Source organism: Falco cherrug, chromosome 8, assembly GCF_023634085.1.
Source record: "Falco cherrug isolate bFalChe1 chromosome 8, bFalChe1.pri, whole genome shotgun sequence".
Classification (NCBI taxonomy): domain Eukaryota; kingdom Metazoa; phylum Chordata; class Aves; order Falconiformes; family Falconidae; genus Falco; species Falco cherrug.
This window is the reverse complement of record NC_073704.1, coordinates 22,901,916-22,927,086: the sequence shown is the minus strand read 5'-3', so window position 1 is coordinate 22,927,086 and position 25,171 is coordinate 22,901,916. Positions and strand designations below refer to the sequence as shown.

Below are 25,171 nucleotides of genomic sequence, written 5' to 3'. Positions count from 1 at the left end.
GCAGAGTCTTCTAAGATCTATTAAAGAGTAAAATTGTATGAATGCTGTGGTAAAGTAATCCTATTCTTTTTTCCTGAAGCAGTTTTGATTTTCAAACTATAGGATGATGTGTTTTCACTGTGCCTTGCCGTAATTATCCAGCTTCTTCTCCAGCCCGAACAGTCATCCCTTCAGGCTTCATTAAATGCAGTCAGTAGGGCATTGAAGCCGCTATAGCTTGCTGTATGGCTTCTGAATTTTAATACATTGCTATTTCTGGTTGTGTAGTTCTGGTTTTTTTCAGAGACTAATAGAAACTGTATCACGTGCATCCTAGTAGATAGCTTCTCGCCATTTAAACCTCAGACTACTGGAATTGCACGTGCCTTGAGAGATTTCTAAGGCTAGTAGGTGATGGCATCTGCCCACCACTTGTGAGAAAGAAACCTCAATTCTCCATTTGTATTCAGTCATAAATCACAAGTAATTTCCGTGCAATGGCAATAGCTTCCAATTAAGGAAACCTTAACCTGGATTTCATAATGAAACATCAGTGGGTTCCAGTTCTTTTGACCACACAGGATTTTTCCAGGCAGCAACCCTGAGTACACACCAGTAAGTCATACCTAATTCATTCATCACTTTCTTCTTTTTTCTTCTATCAGAGTTTACTCTGCCTGGGGACCGTGTTGGCACATTTCTTGATGGCATTGGGTGCTGAGTTGCTGCATGGTGGCTGTGAAACTCGGATAGTCCTGTTGCTGCCTTACCAGCTTTGTCCCTCCCACTTCAAGGATCTTCCCACAGACATATAGGATGCTGAAAAACAAATGTCTCTCTCCATTCAGGAGATCTAGTAGATCTGATGTGTGGAATATGACGTAGCTTCCTGGGATCTTGCTAGCAGAACAGTGAATAAGATCCTTATTTCTAGGCCATGTGTGAGAAATTTGTTCTGACATCCTAATAACAGTCTGTCAGGAGAGTGATTATGCTTTAGGAGATCTGACCTCTTCCAACTTCAGTAAGTGAGGCGATGGCTCTTTTGTTCCTGAGCTGGACAGTAGCTTCTATTTTTCTTACGCAAATGCCTGATCCTGCAGTCAGTAGCCTGGGGAACAAACTGTAAGTCTCACATGTCTGCTTGTAACTTTCTCTAAATATCAAGTTCCACCTGTGTCTTCATTAAGCGATATGTTTGAGCTGATCTCACACTTGATGGAAGAAATCTACAGTAATTGGTTTCTAATGAAGGACTATTGTGATCAGCTATCACAAAGTTGCATAACCTGAGGATAGCTGCTGGGAGTCAGGTGCTGTATGAATGCCTGTGCCCATTATTGAGTGGAGATCAAGAGAGATGTTAATTACTGGAAATCAGACTTCTCTGAGATATGTAAATCTACAACTATCTTTTGCCCCCCAGCCATTGTTTCCCTTCCCTCCTGCTTGTGAAGATGTATGTTTCAGAAGAAGCTAGAGTGATGCATAAAGTGCTACCCAGTGTCCTAAATTCGAGAGTGGTTAGGAAATCAGCACATCTTATACAAGTCTGCAGAAAGAAAAAGTGGTCTAGTCTCTAAGTGAATGTACATGTGAAGCACAGGGAACTCTCATCCCCATCTCACTATATATATTCTTTTTTTTTTTTTTTTTCTCTCTCCCAAAATGTGAAATAAAGGGCACTAACAGAAAATTGTATGCAGAACCTAATAAAACAAGGATCCTCTTTGATATCAAATGCTGTTGACAACAGGTTTTAGTATTGATTTAGTTTTAAAGAATTTTTACCTTCTCTATCTTTTAAGTAAGTAAATCCTTCATGGTTCTAGGAAGGAAATGGGTATGCACACCGAAGAAGCAAGTGTGGACCAGATGTGAGATAAAGGGGAGAGAGAGGCAAATAAGCTGATAGAACAGCTGAAAACATTTTTTTATTTAAAAGAAAAGTAAAAAAAAGAAAAGCATAAGGTCTACAGAGAAGGATAACTGGACTAGTGATTAAGCCTGCTGAGGGAGGGGAGTAGAACAATTAGCTCTGCTAAAGGAAGAGACTGAAAGCAGATATTGTAGGAAATACCATGTTTAGTTTTAGCAGCATATGTTATGAAATACAAGAGGTTTGTTTGAAGTTCTAATTATTTACTAAGCTGTTTCAGTTCATATTTACAATCAGGGTTGGCTAAAGTGTTAAGATAAGCATGGCTTTTATTTGTTTTTTCCAGTATCTCTGAGTGTGGAAGTGTGTATGGTTTAATCATCATTTAAATAACTTGGTGTGAGTGTCATTTTGCTTGTCTCCTGTGGGTCTGTGCAGCACCTTTCAACTTTGTGTCCACCATAGTTTATCATCAACTCTGGAGTGGGAAGTAAAAATCTTGACTGATAAGCCTGGATGTTACTAAGCACTGTGAGTTGTGAGTGAAACCTGAACTGGGATCTGTGAATGGTTCCTAATGCACCAGAGCCAGGAACCGCCTCCAGCCCGGACGGCACAGCTATATAGATCGCGTCAAAGGACACTGGCAGCCTTGCAGTTTCTGATTTCAGCGTAGATTCTTCTAATTTACTCGGTCAGTACCATTATATAGTAAGGCAGAGCGGATTACTGAGATGTATTTTACATACACTTTCTAAATTTTTTTTTCTCTGAAGCTTTACTTCAGGAAGGAGATGATCCTGTAGCATATTATCTTTCCATAAAGGTGTTGCCAAAAATAGCTTCGTTCTCTGTAGTCAGAGAAAATGGAAGCAAATGTTTTAATAGCAACGGACATAGGCAAGGAAAGGAGAAGTAAAGAAAGTCCTTGCAACAGTCTGTTTCCTGAGGAAGTCTTCCTTTTGTCTGATATATAGCTCTGGAGAAAAAATTAAAACTTATGTAAGGAGTATTAAATATACAGAAATTAAGAAAAAAGGTGAAATAGCCGAATGAATACAAACATACAGACTAATCACTTGAGTCACAGCAGGGACTAAGTACAAACCTGGATTCTGAAAGGACCTGCTTTCCCTTTCTCCATCTCTGTGTATCTGTGGTTGATTAGTCCAGTAATAGCACTTTGGAGCTGGAAAGCATCACTGAGACTTTGCAGGAGCTGGCTCAGGAAAGGGACAGTTGGGCTCAGGTGTGCTGGGGAGCAGCCAGGGCGGCCGGCTGCTTGGCAGGGGTGGGGGGGCTGGAGGCTGGGGGCACCTGGCGGCACTGAGGGGGCCAGGCCTGGCCATGGCTGCTGGGCTGGCGATGGCCTGGTGGGCTGCCCTGCAGTGGAGCAGCAGGTCTGGGTCAGGCTCAGCCGCAGCGGCGTGGTGGCACAGCTTGGGCAGGGGCTGAGGGCAAGAGGCTGCATTTAAAAGCAGTGTCCTGGCAAGGGGTGGGCAGGTCCCCAGCAGGGCCACCAGCTGTGCTGTCTGCACGTTGGCCTGGATCCCAGGCAGCCAGAGCCCCCCGCCCCCACAGGGAGCGCCCTCAGTGCCCTGGCATACCAGCAGAAGTGAATTTCATGTATTTAAAAAGCATTTATCAAGCAGATGAGTGTACTTAATTTTTGAGGTGCAAATTGAAGCAAATTTCACACAGACTCTCTGATGTTCCATAGAATTCTGAGGAACACTGGCAAGCGTAGGTTACAGGGGCTGCACAGACCCTGCTCTGCTGGGGAGACATGTGTGTGCAGGGTTTGGGAACTGCAGGGGAAACATCAAGCCTACTTAATCATTTTTTGTAGCAAGGCTATTTGTGTTTTACTTTAGAAACACTGACTGTATTAGAACTGCTTCATTCTGGGACTATTTTAGAGGTGTTAGATTTTCTTTTGTTAGTAACCTTTCTTCATAGTAGATTTTGCAAGGCATTCCAATTTATTTGTTTGTACCGCCCATTTCTCTGTGACTAGTTATGGTAATAGTGCTTCAGGGCTGGAATACCGTTGCACCTTGCCATCTGTATCAAAAAGATTTTTTAAAAAGTCCAGTTACGACCCTACAATTCTGCGACACACTGCGTTTCCCTCAGCAGTCAGGCTGGTTGAGTGGTGAAGCCTTGGTGCTCAACTCTAGATTTCTTTCTGCAGATAAAAAAGTTTAAGTTGTCTTCCAGCCAGTCGCTTATCAGAGCAAAGTAACTGTTTAGGTCTTTGTCAGTGTTCCCCACAGTTCCTTCCCACTAAAGAAGATTGTATTGGTTGTCTGTATTTGAAACTTAAAAGTTATTTTAGTGTTTAATGCTTACAGGAATGGATTTCCATTTTTCTAGGCATCTAGGAAGAGGTTTTATGTTAAACTGAGGTAATTTGGTTAAAAAGGCACCCGCTTTACTTGTTAAGGCAGAATCTGAATGTTTTTTCTCAGGATCTGCTGGCAGTTTGTTGTGGTAAGACTGACAGCTAACTTTTTCAGAAGCTAAAACAGCTATTACTTTATAGTGAAAGTATGCTAATTTGTATAGTCTTGCTGTGTTTAAAGATCAATAATTCAGTGAAGAGGATAGATGCTCTTATTTAAAGGAATTCACAGTTAATTTTATTGGAAGGCTATAGCTGAAGATTGAAATTTGTGAACACAAAAGGTGTCTGCCAGCTTCTGCTGCTTAACGTTTTCCTTTCAAGGGGAAATCCTGGAGTAAAAATGCTTTGTTGTGGCAGTAAATGTTACCTTAGTTGAGACTGAAGATTAATTCCTGATTTTGATTTTAGTTTTAATTAAACTGTCATAAAATAAATCTGATGCTGTTGTCTTCAGCTGAGCTGATACCTGATTTACAGGGATATATAGAAAATAAAAATTCCCTGATCTTGGAAAAAAAATTTTTCAACTAGATTTAAGGGGCTACAAATAGACTTCACAGTATATTTGGGGCACATGAAAACTTTTCACCCAGTCATTTTTTGCATTTGAATTCTTAATTAGGTAGAAGGTTTTGCGTGGACAAAGTTCACGCAGCACACTAGGTTTTGGCTACTGTATTATAAATACAGTAAATTAAATGCACACATACCAGTTACACAGGTAGAGCTTTATATAGGTAGAACTTCATGAAAAAGTATCTCGTAACAATCCTCTTTCAGGTATTGTATAAATACTGCCTTGAACAGAAAGAAAATGTATTTAGTAGGAAATTACTGGCATCCATCTCTGAATTACTCAAATTTGCATTGAATTTCAGATTCTTGCTTTGTATAAAAGCACCACTGTTATTTTGATAATCACAAAATTTCCTGAATACACAGCAGCACTCTTCACTGAAGATCTGAATAGCTGAGTCGGTCTCAAAGGATGTATGCAGGCAATAACTGTGTTCCTGCAGCTGTTTGCTTGTGTTTTCCATACAAAAAGGAGCTGAAGGGGAGAACAGCTATTCACTAGTGGAGCTGGAGGTTATTAATGGAGAGGCATGTTTTTTTCTTGTCTCTAAATTTTGTCCCTACCTTCCAGTACAGAGCATCCTCACTGATTACTAAGTAGCTCATTAAAGTTGGATTTTAGATGTGCTTTTTTGTTTTGTTTTCTTGCTCTTTTCCCATTTTGCGAGCATGCAGATGGGGGTGGGGAGTGGGAAATAAGGGAGAGAGCATGTTCTAGAGGATGCCAGGATGACTTCAGTTATTGGATGACTGCTGTCTGATGGATGGAAAAAGGAGGAGTAAACCTTTCAGTCCGCACTGACAGAGCTGAAACACAGAAACCCGATTTACAGGTAAGGGTGAAAAAAATTCCTGTTCTGAATAGCTGTTCTTGATCCTTGCCACAATACTTTTTGGGTGTAAAAAAATGCACGTGCAAGCATCTTGTTTGTTCCTTAGTAGTGACTTTGAAGCAGCTTTTCAGGTTATTATTACTCGAGCTTAGGAGGTTTCAACTGATGTGAGATCCATAGATAGGGAAATCATAAGCATGCCTGATGCTATCTGACAACTTTCTCATGTGACGTGTAGGCATTGGATCTCATTGATGGCTGAAGTTGTTCAGTAAGCTGTAGGAATAGAGGTCTTTTGTGTGATGGAAATACTGGCTGTTGAAAATACAGTATGTGCTACCAGCAGGAAAACAGTGGTGGAAGATCTGAAAGTGTTTTCTTTTGAGTTTGGATAGGAAAGGGGCTTACAAATGAACTGCTTCTAAAACTGTATGTGTCTTATTTAGTGTTGAACGTACAGTACGAATGGTATCTCAGAGCAACTCTTAGGGGTTTTGTGGATTTTTGCATTATTTTTAGGTTTGGAATGAATACAACTTAAAATTCAGTTATAAAATTACCTTTCTCATAAAGAAAAAGCATGATATATACAATTAAATTATGTGCATGTGGCAGATAGATCTTGTATACCTACAGCAGTTACATACCAGTTTTAATAAACTGTTGAATTAGCTCATATGAAATCTGTTCTGCTGATTTTATGTTAGCAGCAGCTGTTAATTCACAAACACTGAACATGACAAGTAGCAAATAACTTGGTACAGAAAATTGATTTGTTTATTAAGCTGCATTATTTGAGGATATAGGACTACAGGCAGAAGTCCAGGCCTCAATGAAAAAATCGGAGACTTTGATATTGGCCTTACTGGGGCAAGGATTTCAACATGCCCACTCTGTTGACTTATTTCTACATTGTAGGTGTAGAAAATAATCGTTATACTGCAGGACCCCGTTTTGCTGATTTGAAGCAGAAATATTCAATGAAATAAATGAATTGTAATTATCATTGGTTTGAGAGTATATAGTCATAAAATATAAAGTGAAAATGCTGGAATTTAGTTTTAATAATTTCAGCATGATCAGTAAATGCAAGTATCCATTTTTGTTTTATTGACCAAGTGCATTCCCTTACAGCAGACCCAAAATTATTAAAAAGTGATGTTATTAAAGAAAAATTGGACCAAGTCAATAGAACTCTTGCTGAGTATTAAAAGGGACTGGAAGAAGCTTTCTCCTCTGTCCACTTATTTATACACTTTAGTAGCTGCAAGCATCTGGAGCGGTGTCCCTTTTTCTTGGCTGTTACTTCAGAGAATGGAGCCTGATATATTTGCTAAACAATCAATCAAAAAATCACTGACTTCGAACAAATGTCAACAGTCCACAAAATTATTCTAAACCACTGACAAACTGTATCTTTTTTATACTGGAATGTGAACACTGGTAAATAATACTGACTGAAAAATAGATGAGTTCATCCTAACATTTGTTATTTGTAGGGAATAGATACGTATCTGAAAGCATAAACACAACTGTTAAATTACAATCTCAAATCTATGTAATTCAATTGCTTCCCTCCCCCCCCCCCCCCCCCCCCCCCCCCCCCCCCCCGAGAAAACTGACTTAAAGCAGCTCCAGTAACAGAGAGGAGTTGATGAAAACAGAGATCTAGTTCCACATGTATTTAAATTATTCTGTCTCCTTGGAAACACTGCTGCTGCAGATGGATTTGGCTTTTGGCAGCTAAAAATATCTCCTGCTTAATAATGACAGCATAAAAGATACTGAATAAAACTACAGTGGTGTCATTAGTTTTAAAGTTCCCTAATGATTCGGGTATTCTACATGAAGTACCGATTTGCGTTTTCTGCCCAGAATTCCCTATCAGCTGTTGCCAGCACTCGCCAGCTTGGGGGAAATGAGACAAGCTCATTAGCCTTGGTTGGAGACCCTAATGAGAAGGGAGCATGTGGGTGGGAGGTAGGGTAGGCAGTTTGAAAGCAGGTAGAAAGTTGGAAAAAAGTTCATGGTGGGGGTGCAGGTATGTGTTGTCTAATACTTGAGGATAAAGCTTATTCTCAGGGAAGCCTGTGGTTGGAAGAGTATGCTTAAGCCCTGTGTTTGTAAGTGAACAATTTGTAAATAAAAGACTGCCTTTTTCTTTTATTTGTTGCAGAATCTATAGTGAATGCTTCATCAGTTGTATGTATAGGTAACTGAAATATCACACAATACATTTCAAGTCAAATACTAAATGACCTTAAACAAAAGCCAAAACCTAAATTACTAAAGAACTTGTTGTGAGAAATAGCATTATGTTACTTAGCATTACTAAGACATTTCATCCTCTAAAGAATTAACTCTTTTCAATTAAGAAAGTGTAGCCACTACTTTTTTTATTCAGTGTTTTATTATTTATTCCCTCCATGTAGCACAACTTTTTTTTGTTGTTGTTGTTAGCTGGTATTCAGTATATACGGAAAAAAAAACCCCACTTCTGTTTTTTTGATCTCTCCTTCATTTCCATTGCATGGCTTCCTGCTTGTGCCTAGAAAACAGAACAAATGACAAACACTTTTTTCAGTGTGGCATGGTGGGCTAAACATACCTCTTTCTTTATTCTTCTGTTTTGTTGGTGTGTATGTGAATTGTAGCATAGATCAAAATTGATGATTCATTTTCTATTATTGAACAAGGCATTTCTCCTGTTCTGCAGTGTCTTAAAGACAACATTTAAATATCATAAGATATTGTTACACATATAAAAAATTAATCCTCTGCAAATTAATACTAAAATCCATTTTTAGCTGACAACACAAGTGCCAAAGGTCATTTGAAGTAAAAGTTGAATACTTGGTTTTGATTAATTGAAATAAGAGGAAAGGATCTGGTATCTTCCATTCTGTAAGAGACTGTTAACATATTAATAAGGGAGATTATTAAATGGATTATAGAAACTTTTCTGAGGACAATAAAATTTAATCATAGCAGGCCGCCTTATTGAGAATAATTTATTTTGTTTTAAGATGAACAAACCCAGGTTGCTTTAATTTTAAGACCCACTTGTAGTATGTAGTTTAAGATTTTGGGGAGGTTACAAGTAAGTCTAAACACTATTTGAGGAAGTTGTGGTGTGGTAAGTTGCTGGAAGTAGCAGCTATGTGTATTAAAGTGGTAGTCAAGTTGTGCCAGTTTGACACTTTTTGAATGCTTTGATTTCTGGATATAGAAGCAGAAGTTACCTGCTGAAAATAGCAATGAGAAAGTTTGTTGCACATGGCCTCTGTTAAACACTCCAGATTTCAGAGGAGAGAATGGCGAACCCTGGGTCAAAATGCAGAAATCATGGGGTGGTAAGAAGGGGAGAGCTGCTGAATTCATGCTCTCTCTGCTGGCTTTGATGGCAACGGTGAATGAGCTGCCAGGCTGTGTGTTAAATAGCATGCAACAGGGAGCCAAGTACCTTGTACTTGGGCTGTAGAGGTGTGAAGGCACCATTGGCATATACCAATCCTGACCATGCTGTACTTTGGCAGGAGCATACTGAGCTATACAAGATAACCTACCGTGTTGTGCAGTTCCTCTGCAGGCAGTACACAAGATTGATGTTCATGAAAGAACAGTGTGGAAGATCAGTACTGAAATAGTACAAAGGCACATCACAGTCTGGCAATTAGTACTGTTACTTGGGCTAATCTGGGCAAAATTTACGTTTCCAGCACTCTTAAGGTGACAGCATTTCCAGTCTTTACTACAGAGTGGGACACTGCTGCCATTCTTGTAGCTGGGAGCAGCATAATGCAAAGTCACCGTGCCAAAAACATGCTGAAAACACTACTGATGGTCTTGGAACCTCACTCCCGTTGCTGGGGAGGGGCTAGCCAAGCCAAATGTTGTCTGTCCTTTTGCAAAGAGGTGCAATAAAGATGTGGTGTTAGTATGCAGTCTCCTATATAGCGGACAGACCAGTTCTTCCTATTGCCTGCATGCTCACCCCTCTCTAAAAGGCGCTGTATCTGTAGAAGTCAGTAGGACTGGTGGTAGTGTTTTCCTGCTTTCACATTTCAATTTTATGAAGAGTTGTGACATCTCCTGGCCAGAGCAAGCAGTCCTGCAATACAGTCTAAAAAGAAGTAAGTCTTTTCTGGGAGCCCACATACAAACTTAAAAGTTTCTTTGGAATACAGATACTTCTATAGTGGAGGTGAAATACATTGCACCATCTTTTTTTTTTTTTTCTTCAAGCAGAAGCAAAAGAAAATATTTCACAGAGGGTTTGGGTGAAGAGATTTTTAATTGATGAAATTTCATCATCAAAGCTTAAAACCTACAAGAGAAGTGGCCAATACCAGGTCTTCAGCAGCGTTACCTGAAGACTTTGGAAAGGAGTTTGTGACAGGTGCTGCTGATAGTGTCCTAGATGACTTAGATGGAGGTTAGTCATTATGAACCTGAGTTTGTGACCCAGCTTCAGCATGACTTTTTCCTGAATCTCCTGTTTGCCTCTAGGACTCGATGTCGCTTATGCATCTTTCACTCTTGTAGAAGCAGTTCTTGCTGCAACAAGCTTAGAATATTGTTACAAATGAAACACGAGCTCAAACTAAACAGCTTTTGTGGGCAGATCTTACCTTGACAGGAAAGCCCTCTTGCTGAATGCCTCTGAATCCCCTTCTACAAGGTTGCACCTTTGTCATTGGAGACCTGAATGCTAAGCTTCTGGATGCCTGGTTGAATTATTGCTGCCTCTTACTCGTCTCATTTTGCTCTCTGGGGAGCATGCTGAAAGAAGACTTAGGAGAACTAGCCTAGAATTTTATTCTGTTGGCTGTATTATACATGAACATTTCATTTAAATGTTGACATCAGTTGGTGTAGCTAAGAACTGGACTCGGGCATCAGAAGGCCATTTGCTACTGTATGCAAGAGTCTTATATTTGGGTGATGGAGAGCGGGGGCATTTACATGCTTGGTGCATGTAGAAGCTTATGAGATGCTTCTGGAGGACTCGGGGAGCCAGATCTACCACCATTGCATCTGTACTGTGTGTAGAGACAGGTGGTGAGCATATGCCAACATCCTTTCTGCATTCTAAATTCATTGCCAGTGGAGCTTGTTGGTGTGTGTTAGAGTGCACAACAATGTGTAGGCAGTCTAGAAGATTAGTGGATTAGTAGTCAAGTGTGAAATCAGGAGTGCTGTAAAGTGATGGTATAGAAACCCTGCAAAGAGCAGGCTTGGCAGGATTTGGCGTGCGATGCCAGAACAGATTCCCCAGGTTGAATTGCGCAGTCTTATCCTGCAGGATTTACTTAGTGCTACAAATTTAGCTAGACTGAAGCAAACAAGCAGAGAAAGACTTTTCCTAGTTTACGTCTGTGTAACCTGACCACTGCTGTAAGCACAATTTTACGAGTAAGATTATACTAATGGTATAACTTCTGCCTATACAGAATAGTTTCTTTAAGTGGAATTAGCTTGCTACGCATTTTTAATTTTTACAGATTGTAATAGTGAACCTATCAGCCCTACCTCTGGCAACTGGTGCTGGTGATTAGAGCTGCCAAATACAGCAAAACATGTATTGCAAACATTAATTTGAATTCTGAACAGCTGTTTGAGTCATGTTCGTGTACCTCTGTTGTTCACTGTTTGCAAGCATTCATGCAAATGGATTTTTGTCTGCATTAATACAGTCCTTTGCATGAATAGACATTTTCACAAGCAAATAATATTCTTTGTGTGAATGATGATGTCACAGTAGATGATTTTGGTTTTGACTCTTCCCACCCCTCCATCCCACCCGCCCCCATTTAAAACTGTCAGTTACACAAAGAGCAGAATGATTAAGCACAATATGTGGAACCAAACAAACACCTTGATGAGTTCATGACCATCTCTGCTGCTGACGTTTATTCAGCAGGTAAGAAAAATGTCTTTAAAAAAATCAAGCTTTTTTTGCAAGCTAAGAAAAAGACCTAAATTCAAAAAGAATATTAATCACAACAAATAACCCAAACATCTCTGCTTGTGAGCATCAATATTCATGATTTCACTGTGAAATTATTTGCCAAGTCTCCCTAGCATGTTATAGTACATGCTGACTGGCCAGTGGGTGGGAGTTGTTTGTGATGAGTACTTTGCAGTAATGTTTTATGTGTAACATCTGCTTTCTGCATCCTCCTGTTCAGTTTCCAGTCATTTGCATAAGTGTTTTTTGTTCAGAAGCAAATCTGTATTGTAGCTACAGATTTTGTCTAAATTTTTCTGTACTTGATACATTTGAGACAAGGCAAAATGCATTGCCTCTCATAGGTCAAGTCTTTGGTGACTGTCTTTTTTTTTTTTTTTTTTTTTTTTTTTTTTTCCCAGATAAGAATTTTTATCCAGGTAGATTTTATCATGGTACATAATCAGCTTTCAAGAAGGAATTAGTATAAAATAAGATTTCATAAATGAATGAAAGAAGCAATTAATTGGATCTTTTCCTCCCCTGAACGCCAGTGTGTTCTTGGACTTTTTCCTAAGCATTGGGCAATAACTGATTCGTATAGTGAGGCTTCTCTCTAAGTCATGAGGATACGTAGTCTGAGGCAGGGTCCTCTTTTATTATTTCTGATCTGTTTTGTTATGCTTACTGCATATGGGACATACTTGATGTTTATGTCTTCACAGGTATGTTCCCTACTTGTTCAGTTTCCCATGTAGTGTAGTATGAGCTGGATACTATAATGCTGGATTTTTCAAAACAGTCATTTATTTGAAGATTTTGACTAGGATGAAAACGTCTTTGAATTTGTCTGTCACTGCACAAAGATTTTTTCAGCTGCCTATGTCCATATTGCAGCATGTTGTTTTATTAGTATCTTTTAGCACATTTCAAAGCAATAGCTAAAGTGCAATTTAGGAGAAATGCTTGCCTCTCCCTGTAATACCTATCCAGTGTGGTCCTGGCACTTTTGTTTCGTGGATTATTTTTCTGCTTTACTTTTTCCTGTCCATGGGTGTCTGTGAAACACTGGGGATATGGCAACTTAAAAGTTAGGTTTTGTAGAGCAAGCTAGGCGGTATATGTTATGGGGATAACATAAGAAGCATCTTGGAGCTGGGAGCACGGACTCCATCACCCCTCCCCTCCCCTCAGTAATTCTAACACAACTCGTTTTTTGGGCTTTTCAGTGGGATTTGGAGGTTTTCTAAAGGATTGCTGCAATGAGATTTTAACCATGGTTCCCTAAAATTTCCCAGCTTTTCAGGTACAAGAGAAAACTCAATCCAGCCAGGCTTTTACAATAATTTACTTTGTAGGTTCCAGGTAGTATTGTGACTGTGTTAGATATATCTCCCACATTTACATGGGATTTTTGTCATCTAGTAATAACATGTTGCCTCTGAACTTTTAAAATGTATGGTGCCTGCCAATTATCCGGCATCATAGCAAGGCAAAGCCTGTTGCCATGGAGCTCTGAGGACTTGCTTTGCCAGTCAGCATACCTGCAGCTAGAGAACTGGTTAAATGATCTCTTTGTAGGAGTAGGTGGAGGAAAACTAGGAAAGGAGTTAAAAATGGAGCGGGGGGAGGGGTGGGGGAAATGTTTAAGAAAGCTATATGATTCTCGCAGCCGACATCCATCATATGCTTCCGTTGGGTTGCCATTTCCTTGAAGAATCCATAACTGTGTCAGGTGATTGGTCTTTGACCTAGAGTTCACAACAATATGTGTAGCTGATTTTCCTTGCTTTAATACTGTTCCTTCTATTTCAGCTTTGTTTTGCTTTGCTGTGGGATAATGTCATGTTAGTATGGTGAGGAGCACAGCAGAGGATGACGTATCACATCACTGTGCGAGGGTTTCTTTGTTGTGAAGGACAGATCAACAAACAGGAAAGCTTCCAGTGCCTGCTTCTTAGTTATGTGAATCAGCAGGATGCAGCTCCAAATCAAACTTAGCTACTAGGGAGTTATTTAATAATTATCCAGAAAGGTCTGTTTCTAATTGAACTTTTCAAGCCAACTTTCTCCTTTTTTCACCTGAACTGACAAGTTTGATATAGCAGATCTCTAACGGCAGCTGGTGGCTGTTATTCTGTTTGCCTCTGAAGGCTGGACCTCACTGGTGTCTTCTTACTGGAAGTCCAAGAATATTGACTTAGTACTGTGCATTTATTTTTCTTAGTCAAGTGATGTTGTTTGGTTTCTGTAGTCAGTCATGGACTTTTGTGTACTAGATTCTATGCAGTAATACACACATTTACTCATTTTTCTTCAGAACATACGTATTGCTTTAGTAGTTTTGTGTGTTTGAGATTATTCCCATCCTATATGATGTACTGTTTTGCATGCTGTGACTTTTCTGTTAGCAAAATTGAACCACTGTGTAGTTATATTACCCTTACAATTCCTGTTATCAGATATGGAGTTTATTTATAGTTTTACTTTTCATTTGCGAATTAAAAATTAGACTTGTTTAAGCCTTTGGTGCCTTGTCCCCTAAACCTGGAGAGTCTTCAGTTCAGATGAGGTTGGATTTAGATTTGTGACTGCATTTCATTCAGTTTGATTCCCCAAAATCTGAAATTCCTTGTTCAGTATAGCTATGGTGCAGGAAAAAGGACAGAAATTCAATTTTGGGGGGAAAAAAACCACAAGAAACCCCCCAACCAACCAAACCCCCCCCCCCCCACCACCACAAAACAATCAAAAGTTCCCTGCCCTGGTTCTCTGATTCTGGACTTAAGGAACCTTTAGAGATACTACAAACTTTGTGGCCTCACTGATGCTAGAAGTTTGACTTGCTTATTCCTGTTGTGCTCTGTCTTCCACTGGGATATATCACATCATCAACAGAGAGTGCAAAAAAATGCTTTCATGAACATTGTCGGGTTGTGTGTCACCATGCTTCTTATCTCTTAGTTCCTGGAGATGTGGATCTCACCCAGGTACTACAGGGTGCCTGTGTAAACAAGGCGTGGGTTAAATGGATCTGTGCAGATGTGCCTCTTTCTGAAGAGTATTGGCTTATGGAGTAGCAGCTGTTTATACAGATGTTATTCTGAAGGGATCTCCTGCTGGTACATAGTGTGTACAAACAGTTTTAGATCTCTTTAATCTATCTCTGTGATAGCCAAGCTCCTGAGCAACAGAAGTGTCGTCTTTCCCCTGTGTAGTGTTTTCCTGGGGAGGGAGACTTGGTAGCAGAGATCTTAGGCAAGTGGCAATGCCTAAATTTTTTCACGACTACTTTGTCAAACAACCTTCTTGATAATCTTATTGGAAGATATTCAGAACAAAGATTGAGCAACAGTGATTCCAAGTATATATAATGGATAGCTATGCGCTGTGGTGGTACCCAGGTTCTGCAGTATACCCCTACCTCCTGGCTTATCTTTCTTGGCAAGCTGGGTGCGGAACTAACGCATATGCTATTTCCAGGGATCCTGGGAATCATTTGTTACAGTTTATTACATAAATCTTCTTAATGAAATAGCTTTTATGTTACCAGGTGATGACATTTGGTGCAAATGTAGGCTATGCTAAATGCCAGCAAATTCAAAACCCTTTGGTGTGAAAAAAATTGTTTCTCTACTAGCTGTAAACAGATCTGGCAGTTGAGACTCACTATCTGCAACGACTTTACTGATGTGCAAGATGCATGTTAGGCATCCAGTCACTGTGTGGTATACTTGCAGAAGACAATGAAGGAAGAGCTTTTGTCTGGAAATCATCTTGGACTATGAAATTAGTTCATGCTCTCTGACAGTCTGCACACTAGTGATGATTGCAGCTATTAGGTTTGCCTCGCAGTGCAGTTACGACTGAACTTATTTGGACGTGGAACTTCATGACTCCCGTAGCCACAATTTCAATGGGCTCAGACGTGGATTTGACCTAGGTCTCACTTAGACGATAAACTCTTTGTCAGCCCATTTCTCACTGTCTTCACTGAGATGTTTGAATGTAAGCATTTTCTTTCTCACACTCCAGCTGCTTCTTTACCCTCTTCTGCAGTCAAGCTATAATCCTGTGGTTTTGATATTGCGGGCTGTTGCCATGGAAATAATGGTGATTTCACAATTTCAGTGCTGTAAGCATTGCAGGAGGCAAAGGAAAAGGTGGCTGGCAAGCGATATAGTAATGATGTGGGGGACAGTTCAGAGTTGTTGTTTCTGAACCTGTTTTTGGGGGGGGGTTCAGCCCCCTCTCTATGATTGTGGGTTTTCAGTGTGTGTGGTGATGCTGGTGTTCTGTTTCTCATGTGATTTTAATAAAGGTTGATGCTTAACAATCTCATGTATACTTACTTTTTGCAAAGGTTATTACAGAGCGATGTTAAATGCTCCTTTGTCCTCAGGATAAAAATACCATGTTTTCTTTGCAGTCTATAGTAATGCATTTTTGGACAAAAGGGGCAAAGGTTGAGATGTAAGCATGTTCTGTTTAGAGTCGTAGCCTGAAGAAATCCCTTTCAGGAAAACATTTTTTTTTCAATAAATAGTAAAACAAGCTGAGAACATAATGACAGCCATATGCATTTAAAGCTGTCTGTGTCACTGACAGTATTAAAACCTAGTATGTTTGTCATTTAATTTTTAGTGTGTTCTGCATATGAACAAGTTCAGTGCTGAAGATCATCTTATGTAGCATGTGTTCTTACCATTATGTCATGATTCCACACCTATCCTGAAATCTTTTTCTCTAAATTATAGACACATCCATAAAGGTAGAATGAAATTTACTGGAGGGAATCAACTTTGGTGTAAAATGAATTGTATTGGCAGCTTAACAAGCTGAAGGCAAGTGGCATTCAGAAGAATGATCATTTTTTGATACTGTATGCTTGAAAGCATCAAACAGCAGCCTTTTTCCCCAGCTATTTACAGCAACGTTCCACTGATTAGTGCAGTCAGTAGCTATTATCTGTACCTTTTAAATTAAGACCTTAAAATTAATTTTCAGTCTTCAGTAGGATGTAATCAGTAACGATGCTGTCAGTAAACTTTAAGATCTTTTTTTAATTAAAGATAAAGAAAAAATTGTTTCAGCCGATCAGATGCATTAAAATGATCTAGGAATTTTTTTAAAAGTATTTTGATCTTTTTCTGCTTGCTATTCCATAAATGGAGATGATAAGAGATCAGCTGTTATATATGAAAGGGAAACAACTATTAGGAAGCCAAGTTCATAAGGATAGATTCAGTCCCTTGATACTTTACTTGTGTGAATGGAAATAGTCTACATGTGTGCCAGTACTCATAACTGAATTTCACAAAAGCTCTGCAAGAAACTTCTGCATAAATTAAAATGACAAAATGAGCCAGAAGTGTGTTTGCAGGGCCCGGCCTGAAAAGATGCTAAATATCTCATGCTCTCCAATCTAATTGAAAATGTGGGCATTTGATATTACTGTTACATAAATTGGACCTTTAAATCAAGAAAGAGAACATTTCCTTTCTGCACTATATTTAGTGAACACTGATTTTTGTCATGTAATGTTTCTTGGTGCCAAGTACGTTTTAAAGTGTTGTATAAAGGCACATTTCTGCTGAATTATTTTGGATTATATATACTTTATGCTTGGCCCAAATTTGATGCATAACTGAAATACTATTTTATTTTTTTTTATGCATGCGGTTTGTCAAAGAACTTTGTGCTGGTAGAACGTAGGTAGCATTTATGTTCTGTCTTAAGAGGAAAAGACTGCCTGTAAGAAATTCAGTGAGACGATGAATATACTGATTATAAGCATTTTTGACTCCTTCCTGGAAAAGTTGTTTAAAACTCTTGGTAAAGAGCCATTTAGCTACAGGTAGTAGTATCTGGTTGATACATTAACTCCTCTATGATAAAGTAATTTGAAGACCTGGACAGCAGGCAGATGTTTCAGTGCCTCATTGCCTCTGTTCCTGTTGCAGGTGCATGTGACAGCATTGCAGCGATGAGTGGAATTTTAAAGAGGAAGTTTGAAGAAGTTGATGGCTCCTCACCTTGCTCCTGTGTGTGGGAATCGGATGATGACATTTCTAGCAGTGAAAGTGCTGACAGTGGAAGTAATACCCATCCATCCACTTCTAATCATTTTACTCGTAAGTACTAAAGTGGGGTGTAAGGCATGATACTCCTTTTTATACAAACTAAGGAAAGGTGTGTCTTACTTGGAAGAAACACAGTGTAGACTATCTGCTTTTATTTTGAAGCATTTTTCTATTTTATTACATTTGAATGTTGACACTATGATTAATTACTTCTTTTTCAAAAAGAACTATTTCCTCTGGTAGTTGTTTATGTAAAAAAATTTTATGTCAGTGAGTTTCAGAGGGAACTCCACTTGTATACTACATAATTTACATCAAGATAGTGTGAAATGTTTTAACTATTGTCATGATTTAACCCCAGTCAGCAACTAAGTACCATGCAGCTGCTTGCTTACTCCGCCCTGCCCAATGGGATGGGGAGGATAATCAGAAAACAGTAAAACCCATGGGTTGAGATAAGAACAGATTAGTAATTGAAATAAAGTAAAAATAATAACAATAATAACTGTAAGAAACAAAAGAGGGAGAGAGAGGAATAAAATCCGAGGCAGGGGAATGGGGACAACCAACCAACAAAAAAACCCAAAACAAGTGATGCTCAATACGGTTGCTCACCGCCTGCTGACCAGTGCCCAGCCAGTCCCTGAGCAACGATTGGCCCCTCCCGGTCACCCCCGGCCCTGTATATATACTCAACATGATGTTCTATGCTGTGGAATATCCCTTTAGCTAGTTCGAGTCAGCTGCGCTGGCTCTGCTCCATCCCAGCTTCTTGTGCATCTGCTCACTGGCAGAGCACTGAAAACTTGAAAAGTCCTTGATTTAGAGTAAGCCCTACTTAACATACTGATATTTTAGTTGTTGCTACCAACATTATTCTCATACTAAATTAAAAACATAGCACTGTACCAGCTACCAGGAAGAAAAATCAAGTCTATTCCAGCTGCAGCCAGGACAGTATATATGAGAACATCTTTCATTTTGGGTGATGATCTGGGAGAAGAGGGAAAATGGGCAGTAACAAAGCTTGAAGGCCAGAGTTTCTGCTTGAGCCCTGTCTGTTCAGAGCTGAGAATGTGCATGATCTGTGACAGAATAGCTGATCCCTCTGATCATTCGTCCTGCCACCTGAATCAATGTAACCACACAGCCCTCGGTCCTTTTCTTCCACTCATTACAAGAGTAAACAGAGGAAGAAATGTGTTACTCTCCCTGAGAAGATGTTAGGTGAGACAAAGAACAGAAATCCTTTTCTTGTTCCCACTCAACCAACTGAACATGAATAGCTAATTTATGGCATATTTTCCTTTGAACTTCTCATGTTGAGGTTACCAGTTGCTAAACTCACGTAAAGCCTCATACCTGCCACAAACCACATGTGTAAATGAGTAGCTGTAAGTGATCTGGACTTCAGCTGAAATTTCATATGTAGCAGCTACAAGGGTGTCTCCATTTTTTTTAGTGTCGTGTCTAATAAAGTTAGGATAGAGCTATTTGTGAGTTATGGCTGGCAGTAGACTCAGTGTAATTCCTTATCTGATAAGGAAAAAAAGCTCCTCTGGATAAAGGACACTTCTGTACCTTCTCTTTGAGCAGAGTTTTCAAAGCACACAGCGCACTGAGGACTTGGCACAGCTAAGTGTGGTGGTGAAGGGGTTGTACTCCAATTTGAGGGGGAACACAGGAGTCTGTCCCGAAACCTGTCCTGCTTAACATCTTTATCCATCACCTGAAGGAGGTGACAGTGTGACTTGCGTCAAGTTTGCAGAGAACCACCTTGAATGGGGGCTTCTTCCTGAAGGGCATCAGCTATTCTTCTCAGAGGGACCTAGGCAGGCTGGAGAGGTGGGCTGACAGGGGGCACATAAAGTTCAGCAAAGACAAATGCAGAGTTGGGTGCCTGGGAAGGAAGAGCCCCTTGCAGCGATCCAGGCTGGGAGCTGGCTGACCGGGCAGCAGCTCTGCAAAAAGGCCCCGGGAGCCTTGGCAGACAGACAGCAAGGTGAAGGTGAGCCAGCAGCGCCCTGGCAGCCAGGAAGGGCAACAGCCCCCTGGGCTGCACGAGCAGAAACACAGCGAGCGGAGTGAGGGAAGTGACAGTGCCCCTCCGCTCAGCACCCCCTAGCCTGTACCTGGAACTGTGTGCCCAGGTCTGCCCTCCCCAATGCCAGAAAGACACTGATAAAGCGGAGCAAGTTCAGCAGAGGGACACCAAGGTCATGAGAGGGCTGGAACATTTGCCCTGTGAGGAGAGGCTGAGGGACCTGACCTTGTTCAGCCTGGAGAAGGGAAGGCAGTGGGGGGAGTTGGCGGAAACCATGCAGTGCCCTTGTGAGTAGCTTACGTGGAAGGTAGGCATGCCCAGTGGCCTGTGATGTGAGGGTGCGAGGCAGTAGTTGTAGACTGAAACGAGAGATGTTCTGACTGAATGTAAGGAGAAACTTCTCACCATGAGGACAGCCAGGCTGTCCTCAACTGGAACAGGTTGCCCAGAGAGGCTGTGTAGTCTCTGGCCTTGCAGGTTCTCCAGAGCTGACTGGCGAAAGCTGTGAGCATCCTGGTCTGATATCTTAGCTGACCTTCCTTTGAGCAGGAGGCTGGACTAGAGACCTGCTGAAGTCCTTTTCAACCTGAATTACTTGTTGTGACTTTATGGCTTGTGTACGTCAGAGATTCAGAGTGATGAAGTATTGTTGCTTGTTCTCATCCCAGAACAAGCTCACTGGTAAACAGCCTGTGGTAGCAGCAAGCATGTCTCCAGGAACAGTTTGTACAGTGCTGTGAAACCTCAACGAGACTGCTTTTGGGCCTCTTCTGATAAGTCTGTAGGGAACAGTGTTTTGCTTCATCAATTTACTAGCTCAAGTCTCTCCTAGGTCTGGGATCCATTTGCAGCTTTCCACTGCCAAATGTGTGTGTATATCTCATGCTCTGATTTGATACTTTCAGTTTTGCTGCCTCACCTCTTTAAGTGCAGATGGTGGCCCAGTACTGATGATTTTCAGAAGGCCAGGTTTTCTGTAGGCTTCTTGAAGAATGTAGAATGCCAGTGGGAAGAACAAAGACTGGGATGTTTTGAGGCACAGGTAGATTTGAGATGTGCAGCTGCCCCCCCCCCCCCCCCCCCCCCTCATTACTCTGTGTTGATTGTGTTTGAGGCTCTTGCTGTTGGCTCTTGGAACTTGAACTCTCCAAATTTAGCGATGGGATTTGCAGCCTGGAATTTATTCCACTTGGCAGTCTGCCAGTGCTTTGTCTACTGAATAGGCTTCAGGGCACGATGCAGATACATTTATTTTGCTTAGCCTTCATTTGTTTTCCATTTTTATGTGTGGGTTGGTTCTGGGTTTTTTTGTTTTGAGGTTTGGTTGGTTGGTTGGTTTTTTTTTTTTCCCATTTTCATTGTTTCATTCTGGACAAAGCCACAACCTATTTGCTCATGTTTCTGTAGGCAAGGGCAGTACTTTTCTAATGCAGCTCTCTAGGTAAGTACTTGTGGGGAAAAAAAAAGCCACCACCAAACATCCCTGACTGCTGTGACAGCAGACTTTATAAATCACAAAGTAAATAAAGCAGTTCAAGTGTTTTGGTAAACCAGAAATAAACAACGGAGATTGAATTTAAAGAGCTTGGCTCTCTATAGTTGAAGCTTGTACAGTTTAGCAGCATCAAAATAGAAGCCACATCTACTTCTTTCTGTAGAGGTATTTATATAGGGTGGTGAAGGATCAGCCCTGTAGCCCAAGAAAACATAGTATTTCTTGTAAACTAGCTGAGGAACTTCTGGCTATTTTCCTGCTTTTTACCTCAAAGAACATTTGACAGTTCCTATGTAACAGGATTTTTTCCTGATTTTATTGGAATCCATTGTTTTTTGGAAGTGTACTTCTATATTTTTCTGGGGAGAATGGGTTTATTGGAGTGGTGACTGCAACAGATTGCTACTTACTAAAGGTTTTTCAGAGGATCTGGAATGGCATATGTTGTATCAGAATTCATTTCTTTTCCATCAGATTCTGCTAGTAGTGGTTTTCAGATTCCTGTCCTCTGTTGTTGTTATTTTATAGAATCATTTAGGTTGGAAAAGACTTCTAAGATCATAAAGTCTAACCATTAACCCAGGACTGCCAAGTCCGCTGCTAAACCATGTCCATAAGCACCACATCTATGTGGTATCTAAATGCTTCCAGGGATGGTGACTCCACCACCTCCCTGGGCAGCCTGTTCCAATGCTTGACCACCCTTTCAGTGAAGAATTTTTTTCTAATACCCGATTCAAACCACCCCTGGTGCACCGTGAGGCTGTTCCCTCTTGTCCTGTGGCTTGTTCCTGGGAGAAAAGACCTTCCCCCACCTGCCTACAGCCTCCTGTCAGGCAGTTGCAGAGAGCGATAATGTCCCCCCTGAGCCTCTTTTTCTCCAGGCTAAACAACCTCAGTTCCCTCAGCTGGTCCTTGTAAGACTGTTTGTTTAGATCCTTCACCTGCTCACAGGGGGACAGTCACTGCCCTTGTCCTGCTGCCACACTGTTTTGGATACAAGCCAGGATGCTGTTGGCATTCTTGGCCACCTGGGCACACTGCTGGCTCATGTTCAGCCGGCTGTCAACCAGCACCCCCAGGTCCTTTTTGTTCAGGCAGCTTTCCAGCTGCCCTTCCCCCAAGCCTGTAGCGTTGTGTGGGGTTGTTGTGACCCAAGTGCAGGACCCAGCACCTCTCCTTGTTGAACCTCATACAGTTGACCTCAGCCTCTCGATCCAGCCTGTCCAGATCCCTCTGCAGAGCCTCTTGCCCTCAAGCAGACCAACACTCCCTCCTTACCTGGTGGTATCTGCAAACTGACTGAGGTGCACTCGATCCCCTTGTCCAGATCATCGATAAAGCTATTAAACGGGACTGGCCCCATGCTGAGCCCTGGGGAGCACCACCTGTGACCGGCTGCCATCCAGGTGTAACTCCATTTACTACCACGCTTCGGGCTTGGCTTTCCAGCCAGCTTTTCACTAAGTGTAAAATATTAGTCATCAGCTTCTGGAAAATGGAAATGACAAATTTATTAACAGTCCAAAATCTCTAGATGTAAAGTGGAAATCAATAAGATTATCTGCAAATAGAGATGATTTATGTGAGAAAGTTGCAGGATTGAGTTGCATGATGTTTGAGTATGGGGCAAAATAAGAAAACTCGCTGTGCCGTTGTGGACAACTCTGTCCTCACTAGCATATGTTATATGCATAACAGCAGGCTTTTAGAATCCGTGAGACGTTTGCTCTAGCCTCATCTGAGATCAGTGTAAAATTGTTTCTCCTCTTCAGCCCACTTAATGCAGTAATCTGTTTATTCTGTACACATGTTCCCTGAAGTCTGGGCTCCTACTGTGTGCCGAAAGCTGCTCTGCTGTTCAGAACTGAAAAGATTCATACAAATTCTTCTCACTCTATCGATACATGTGCAGATTCATTGCTTCTCCAAGGGACTGCTGAGACACACAACAGCAATCTAAAAAGAATCTTTTATTATGCCATGAGCCCCACAAAAAATTGTGGTAGTGGGATGTAATATTATAACAGTATTTTACAAGCTGCGTGTGGATTAAGGCTATTGTTAACAATTAATACTGAACATTTTACATTAATCTTTCTTTTCCTGTGCTAACATGTTTTGTTCAAAAATAAATGTTGGGCATATCCAAATCTGTTAAATTATTACAGTAGCATTATATTGCTTTTCATTTCCTCTATGGCATCCTTGGAAAGGAATGTGCCTTTTTAAAGATACAGGTCTCTGTGTGTGTATGCGTGTACACGTATGGCTTGGAAAAAGCATAACTATATATGTGTGTATATATGGGCAATTTGGAAAAGCATATATATGTTTGTATACATATATCTGTACAAGTGCGATAAACGTGATAATGGTATACAGAAGTGTTGAGTGATATTGTAACTATAAAGCTTGTAACAGAATGCCACAGAACTGAAAAGTGAGTAGCTACAGGGTTTTATACATATGTTGACTAGGGTCTGGATTGTGGTAACTGAAGAAATATGTCTTGTGTCTCTCCCACTAAGGTTTAGGGATTTGTGTGAGTCAGGTGCTTGTTTTCTAGTAAGAAGCCTGCACGCTGTATGCAGGAAACAATCTAAATAATGCCGTTCTTTTTAAGGAGACATGATTTGTGTTTCTTTGCCCTTTGAAGGAAGATTACTGTTTCACTCATGGATTGCTTGCTACTCATTTACTAGAATCAGGACTTCAATTTGTTTTAAATCAGAACTTTCTTCTAAACTCATGGTTAGGGAAGTTGACAGGTGAATTTGGGCTGGGCCAGACTTTCTCAGGTGCAACTGGAAAGTTTCTCTTATTTGTGTCCATTAACCTTCTGTGGATTGCTGAAGCACCTCACAGACCAGCTAGGCTCACCCCTGCCATTAAATACTATTTTTAAGCAGGGTGGGGTTGGGGGGGGATCAGTCAGTGGAGCTGTTTAACAGTTCTGGAAAGTGCTATATCAATCATGATAAAATGTTTTATATTTAAGGTAATTCTAGGAAAGCATAGGGAATACCAGTACCTGTTTGCTCTCTATTGAAAATATGTGTACCGTGTTATCTGAAAGAATAAATTAAAGCTAGAGAGTGAAAATATCTCTTAAGGAAACTAACTGAAAACAAAAAAAAAAAGTCCCTCAGTTTCTCCATAAAACTCAATTCAAGGCTTCTGAAGTTGTGTTTTGTTTGTTTGTTTTTCTTAAAAGGTCTGAATACTTCCACATTCACATTGCTGCTTTTCATGTTATTTGTGGTTAATCAACTCAGTTTGCTCACCCACAGTGAGGCCAGCCCAGCGATATTCCTGTGTATGATGATTCTCTTTTCAGCAGGGTGGTCTCTGCTTAAAGGGCAAATGATAGCAGTAAGCCAGTTCTGCCAGTTAGTAATCATGAAGTATCAAAGTGGTTCCAGTAAAAGGCAGGAAGACCTCTGGTGTGTGGAGTTGGTCTGTGCTTTGGCTCTGGGAGATGGAGAGTGAAAGACTCTTGTAGTCTTTGTTAGTCAACAGTAGAGTTTTATTTTACTGAGTTTCATGTCATAGGGAAAGAACCCGAAATAACGTTTGGCGTGGAGCTGGACCACCCTGGGTTGGGGCGGAGGCCTGCAAATTAGAAGTCATCTTCTGAACGGCATATATGTGAGAGACAGAAACTAATAGCAACATAGACTTTTGAAGTTATTTGCCTCAGTTTTGAAATGCCAAAAATGGGATCTCTGGAACACTGAGGACGCTGTCCAAAAGTCCCTCCAAGGTATCTCAGACATGTGGTCAAAGAAATTCAGTCCTCTTAAGTGGAGCCTTGTACTGAATATTCTGGGAAGAGTGTCTCTGCTGTTAATGTAGCCAATGTGTAGAGCAGGAGTAATAAATACTATTATTTTCCAGGCTCTGACCAGATTATTAAAAAAAG

General features: G+C 40.7%; 1 protein-coding gene across 2 annotated transcripts in view; it reads left to right on the top strand.

Annotated features, from left to right (window-relative positions):
- CSRNP3 (cysteine and serine rich nuclear protein 3) overlaps window positions 1-25,171 on the top strand; it is a 111,825-nt gene that overhangs the window by 12,797 nt on the left and 73,857 nt on the right. For both annotated transcript variants that reach the window (XM_055717785.1, XM_055717786.1), the window contains exon 2: window positions 17,588-17,758. In XM_055717785.1, the coding sequence (XP_055573760.1) occupies window positions 17,611-17,758 (148 nt within the window). In that variant the 5' untranslated portion in view covers window positions 17,588-17,610. The remainder of the gene's footprint in view (window positions 1-17,587; window positions 17,759-25,171) is intronic.